Genomic DNA, 6,509 nt, shown 5'->3' on the forward strand with positions numbered 1-6,509 from the left:
CCGAATCCTCGGTTGGAGCTAGCAGCTCACAATGACATGTTCTTCCACATGTTTTAAGATTTCAATAGAATCGCATAGTCTGAAATACCAGTACAGAGCCAACTCATGGTTAGAGGCGAATCCACTTATTTCATGCACATTAGTTGGCCATGCCTGGCAACAGCTTGGAGACGACAAAACCCCAAAGTGCAGTGCGCTGTGGTCTGAATTCAATATGAAGGTACCACCACCATTCAATCGTTGCTACCCATGGTCATACCGCGAACATGACCTTTGGCTCTAGCGCCTTGATGCCACTTTCTACACTGTTCGTCTCCCAGGTCTCATCATTATGGTCGCCCAATCAATGGCAGGCGGGACCGTATCGCCCGCGGCTCGGATGGGGTCAGCGTGGGTGGCTACTGACATGAAATTGAATATTAGGCTGCCAGGGAGATGGCACATTTCTGCGTGGATGCTTCCGGGTCCAACATGGACGATGAAGGCAGTGGCATCACCAAACATAATTGATGCCATCCCCCTTGCCGAAGGCGGGTATGTCGGTATGCAAATGCCATTGTAATTGATCAGCTGTGGAGGAAGTCACAAATTCACGGCTTGTTGGGGGCTGATCACCAATTCATGTCAGTAAGTACGATGCAAGAGTGAGGTCATCCTTTGCTGATTGTTTACATAGGTATATATATCCATCTTCCCCCAGATCCATCAGCTCCTCGTAGTCTCTACTCTACACTTTACATACCACCCCATCTACAATCCACACACTTTACATACCATCCATACACCATACTCTCTCTTTTCCTCGCCATGTTCACCCGCCTAGATCACTACGCCAACGAAAACGCCGCGCATATCAGCCAAAACACTATCCACACACTCTCTCTTCTTTCTCATTACCTCACTGTCGAACACCATGACAACGGAAACAACATCGAGCTCTAAAATTGGCGGTTACCCATTTCATCTTCTAATCTGATGGCCAAGCTGTTCGACTTCATTCTTCGGATACCTCCGCTCAATACAACCTATGACGATGACTCTCGACGTATAATTCACAAACCAGAATAATCCGGAAAGATCAAAGCATTCGTCTCTTTACAACTCAGATTTACCTAGTCCTCCACCTCCTATTGCCTTTCCACTTGCTCCGGCGAAAGAGAGAATTTCTTCAGGTGAGTTTTTTCTTTTTCCTTCCCCTATCTTTCATACAAATATGGTTGCTTTTGCAACCTATACAATTCTGAAAATACCAGTTGACTCATTTTATCAAGACGGAATGCGTTGGCCCCGTCATCAATCACAGTACAGATTGCTTTGTGCGCTGCCAGTCGACCCCATGCACGAGATATCCGACCAGCACCTCTCCCTTTGACTATATGCCTTCGACGAGTACACCACCCATCCATCCCTACCCAGAACCATCGGCGGCTGCCCACCCTATCTGTTACATGCAAGACAACGTACCAGTTGTTACCCAAAGCGCTACCACAACTAGGACGATCCTCATAGGAATTGGCTGTTTTCCTTATACTTTGCGAAAAGGATTTCGCTGCTTCGTTATACTTTTGCCATCACTGCATTCAACTTCATAAGTACACTTCGAAATGGAAATTGAAAAACTTGACCGGAACAACCTATGTCTAGCCGCGGCAAGAAAAGGGCAAGGTCGAAGAAACAGGGAAGACTTTTTGATCATTGTGGCTAGAGACCATTTGAATAGATTAGGCATGACTCTCGACGAAAATTGGTGTCTCACTATACTTGGGGGGAAATTTCTCGCTGGGCTTCGGATACACATTTGGAATTATGCTCTAAAGAACCACAGTGACTTTTTATCACTACGTATCACATTGGCGTAGATAGTACCCACCGCCAACCTTCTGCTTTGGTTTAGTATATTAGATAGCTCATAAAGATCAACCTGGACTTCTTTCACAGGCTCCTTCATTGGTTTCATCCCTTTAAATTTGGCGCAGGCGAGACTACATGAGGATTGTGCCCATTTCCCGTTTGCTTTTCATCCTTTCCCGTATTTACTTCAAGACTCGCGTAGAACCATAATTCATTCTATTTATGGTTGGAAATTATTATTCTCAACAACCATTCATGAAAATCCAACTTGTCGCCCGGGTTTCTTTGGGAAAAGAAATTTACCAAGCGGTCATCTCACTCTATTGTGCTCGTGGGGAATGATCATGGACAATTCAGAGTATATCATGGTCTGTTCCGGCAGCCTGGTTATATAATTATGCAAGGTCTTGAGAAAACACAGGTTCACAGGGTGCCAAATTCTTTATACTTCAGAGACCTTTGACCGAAAAAACGGCATTGATGTGGATTAGTAAGTGCTTGAATAATTCCATCTTCTAAAATTACCCCTCTGCTCCAAACCGCTTGCTTCAAGGTATCCCACTAAACACTTGGTATCTTTATAAAGCACAATTTAAGCACTAGCCTTTTCGTTCTTGAGGAACTCGGCAACCACCTGGGGGAAGCTCTCAACAACGGAGCCCTTGTCGGCCTTCCAGCCGAGCTGCTCGGCCCGCGAGGGCTTGAGGCGCATGTTGATGCCGTACATGATGGCAATGTGCATGGCCCACGAGTCGAGGGCGGGCGGGGGCGCGTCGGGGTCGTAGTCACTGCCGGCGATGCTGGCGCGTGCGGCCTCGGTGACGCTGACGGACTTTATCTCGGCGCTCCCAATGACGCCCTGGTCCTTTAGGACGGGCGCCAGGCCTTGCATGAAGTCGGCAAAGGATATGTTCTCGCCGACGCCAAAGTAGTAGGCCTCGGGTCCCCAGAGGGGGAAAGGCGCGGATACTGCCGTGCCGGCCAGCTCGGCGGTGGCCTTGTCGACGAGTATGATGAAGATCTTGGCCAGGTCCGAGACGTCGATCCACGCGTGAATGTTCTCGCCCTGGTCAATCTGCCAGCCCGACTTGAAGGCGCGGGCCGTGAGGAAGATGGCGGGCGTGGTAATGGGGGTGGGGTGCTCAATGGAAGGGCTCATACCGCCGACGAAGCCGGGCGAGACAATGGCCACATTGACGTCCGAGGCGCCGTCGCGCACAATCTTGTCCGTCACGGCGTGGGTGTAGGCCTCGCCCTTGAAGCCGATGATGTCCTGGACGTCGGTAATGTCGTCCCACCAGTGTGCATCCTTGGATCCCGTGGGCTCGTCCCAGATCAGCGAGGCGCCCGATGTGTGAATGTAGTACGGCTTGTTGGGACCGCCACGCGCCTTGAGGCCAGAAAGGATGGCCTTGATGCCGGCATCGTGGGTGATGTCGGGAGACGTGTTGACTACAATGTCGGCCTCTTTGCTCGCCTTCTCGAGGAGCTCGAGATCTGTGGTTGTGCCGACAATGACCTCAACCGAAGGGTACTTGGCAACCAGACGGGAGCCCTTTGCCTCATCTCTCACCAATGCCTTCACCTTGGCATCCGCATACTTTTGGAGCAGCTGGTCGAGAACAGCACCACCAATGTGGCCAGTGCCACCAACGCTATAATCGTCAGTTTTGGAACTAAAGTATTTAGGGGCGTAGGGCATACACCGCAAGAAGAAAAGAGAGTTTGCGCGGCGGCGGCGGCGGCGGGCAGACAACTGCCGGTGTCAGCTATTACTTACAAAAAGATGTTCACCATTGTGCACGTGGTCAAGGGTATTGTGGTTTCAGAACGGAAATGGTCAGAGTTGCAAACATCAAACGGTCAACTGCCTAGAAACTCATCTTATATTGGCGGCCCCTCCCCGCTGAGAAATATTCTTTACTTATTGCCTCCCCCAACCCCACTCCGTTGATGGGTCGTTGATTCAGGGGTTCGCGGAATGGGGCCAAGGGAGCCTCGCGGAATGGAGCCCCAGAAATGGCGGTTGTGGAGCTTTATGCATTTCGGCAGCGATTCAATTGGATTCACTGCCCGAGCCATCAGTAAGCATCGTGGGCGTGCCAAGTTGATGGGAATTGAACGCGGGGCTTTTATGCGGGAACTCGGTCTGGACGATCAGACCGGCCAGGCCAATAGACTCTTTTGCTTCCTGGAAACGGCGTATTTTTTGATCCGGGTTGTCGAGTGCCGGAATGATGATGGGTACCCGGTCATATATCCACGGACCATTTTGCTTGTATACTAACTAAACTAAAATCTACGCTGCGACCGGGGCCTCGGTAGATTCCGCAACGGCGGCAGTATCAATTTCAACTCTGTTCAACAAGGCCAGACCCTCTACGTGGCCTGTTTGCGGAAAGAAGTCAAAGCCCCTGAGGCTCTCAATCTCATAGCGGACCTGCTTTTGTCCTGGGGTTGCAGCAACTGCCTCACCCTCGCCAGCCTCGCCTCTGACTAGCATGCCTACATCACGAGCTTGGGTATGTACGTTGCAGCTGACATAGACTACCCTCTTGGGACCAAACTGCAACAATTGACGAAGGAAGTTGGCGTCGCAGCCCTTTCTCGGCGGATCCAAGATGACGACAGTCTCATCTGCAGGATAACTGACGTTCTTAAACAGCTCTCCGGCATCAGCGGCGATAAAGTTGGCTTGAGTAGGAGGCAGGTTATTGGCTTCTGCGTTCTTGCGAGCAGCCTGGATAGCCTTGGCATCGATATCGATACCAGTGCTGCTTTGGAAAACAGAGGATAGCGTGATGGTAAAGAGACCAGATCCCGAGTAGGCATCAATGAGATACTTGATGGGCTTGGATGCGTCCGGCGTCGGCGGCATTACGTTTTGTCGGATGTGCTCAGTGAAGACGGGGAGTATCGAGTTGTTATTTTGGAAGAACGAGCCTGCAGAGTTCTTGAACACAAAGTCGTCAATGTACTCAGTTGATGTTCCGTTATTGTCGGTGATGCAGGTCTTGTAGTCGATGTGGTTTTCACCCTCGACCTTGATAGAGTTTTCGGGCGATGGGGATCGGGCTCTGGAAGGAGACGCAGTCTTGGGAACTCGCTTTGTGTCCTCGCGCAACAAGATCGTACCTCCCTTGAGATACTTTTTGTATTCAACCTCCATTCTGGCTCGCTCTAGCTTCATGCCAAGTCGTACAGCATCCGTGCCAATGGGGCAGTCCTCAATGTCCATGGTCTTGTTGCCACCCTTGGGAGTAAATCCTATGTTGGGCCGACTCTCGAACGGTTGCACATTCTTCTTCTTGAACCAGCCCTTTGGACCATCGAAATGAGGGGTGAGCTTGGTTCGGTAATTATACTGCAGGGGACTGCCAATGGTGTCTTGAATGGCCGGAACTAGTTCTGGAGGCAGCTGCGAAAAGTTGCGGAATGCCTTTTCGACGATGCGCTTCTTGAGGCGCAATTGCTCAGAGTAGTCGAGCATCTGGAATTGACAGCCAGAGCAAGAGGCAAAATACTTGCATTGTATCCTGCTGTCGTCGCGAGTTGGTGCAGGCTTGACGACAGAAATGAGATCAGCCACCGTGTAACCTTCCCTCATGTGGCGGTACACCTTGACCTTGATGGTGTCGCCAGGAATGACAAACGGGACGACATAGACCTGCTTGAAGCCTTTCTGCTGTGCCAGACCTTCTCCCGTCGATGAAATCTCCACGACCTCGAGCTCAATCTCGCTACCTTCTTGCGGGAGCGCCTCCTCTACAGCAGTGCCCTCTTCGGCATTGCCTTCTGTGGGGGGTGGCGATCTCTGGGATGCAAGAAGTGCTTCAATGTCCAGTGCGAGCACTTCCTCGTGCGAACCACTCTTCATATCCCTTTCCCGCTTGCGTGCCTTCTTCTTGGACTGGCCACCCTGCTGGAACGAGCGCTTTGCACCTGCGCGTTGTTGACCTTGCTTTTGGTCATGTTGACCTGGTTTGCTGGGAGCCTCAGCAAGCAACGCCGAGAAGGTGGTAGAATCCATGACCGAAAATGGCCTTGCTGCCCGCACAGAAATAGGTGAGTAAGAGAAGAGAGACCGGCTCCCAGAATACAGATGCGATGCCAAAATCCGACCTATTCTCATTGAAATCTGAATCTGTGTTTGTTGATTTTTTTGTTTCGACTTTCAACAAAATGGATGGACCATTGAAATTATTTCATCCAAATGGCACACGAATCGAAGCTGGACAAGAGAAGAAAGCTTTCATTAACTAGAATATGATTGGTTGGGCTCGCAAGTGGACCAGGAAAAAAGTGTGGAACTCGTTATCGCTTCCTTATCGCGCATCTCCCCTGGTTTGGCTCTAGTCTCAATTTGATCTAGCGTCAATCGGTCTTGATCGGCTGTCTTAGTCGGACATTCCGGCCCTGTCCCAGTGATCACGATATCAACCAGCACCGCACGCCATATCTGTTTCTTCATCCCTTCTCTATTCTCTGCTCTGTTTTCCACGGCTGTTTGGTGTGGACTTTGCTTCTGGTGACTTGGAGTTGGCGTGCACTTTTTACGAAAACTCACGTCTTGGTCCTTTGTGTCACCTAGTATAGTCTTGACTGGGTTCAGCTTGGGTAAGTAGTACAGAGTATCGGTTATCCTGGAGCGTGTCGGC

General features: G+C 50.5%; 2 protein-coding genes across 2 annotated transcripts; both read right to left on the bottom strand.

The window, feature by feature from the left end:
- Positions 1–2,443: 2,443 nt before the first annotated feature.
- PFICI_03680 (uncharacterized protein) lies at positions 2,444–3,648 on the bottom strand (the record flags this gene model as incomplete). The annotated part of the gene is made up of 2 exons (XM_007832261.1): positions 2,444–3,506; positions 3,632–3,648. 2 exons carry the CDS (start codon positions 3,646–3,648, stop codon positions 2,444–2,446), a joined length of 1,080 nt encoding a protein of 359 aa, XP_007830452.1.
- A 502-nt stretch (positions 3,649–4,150) lies between these two features.
- PFICI_03681 (uncharacterized protein) lies at positions 4,151–5,881 on the bottom strand (the record flags this gene model as incomplete). The annotated part of the gene is made up of 1 exon (XM_007832262.1): positions 4,151–5,881. One exon carries the CDS (start codon positions 5,879–5,881, stop codon positions 4,151–4,153), a length of 1,731 nt encoding a protein of 576 aa, XP_007830453.1.
- Between the last annotated feature and the right edge of the window lie 628 nt (positions 5,882–6,509).

Source organism: Pestalotiopsis fici, assembly GCF_000516985.1.
Source record: "Pestalotiopsis fici W106-1 unplaced genomic scaffold PFICI_Scf_2, whole genome shotgun sequence".
Classification (NCBI taxonomy): Eukaryota; Fungi; Ascomycota; class Sordariomycetes; order Amphisphaeriales; family Sporocadaceae; genus Pestalotiopsis; species Pestalotiopsis fici.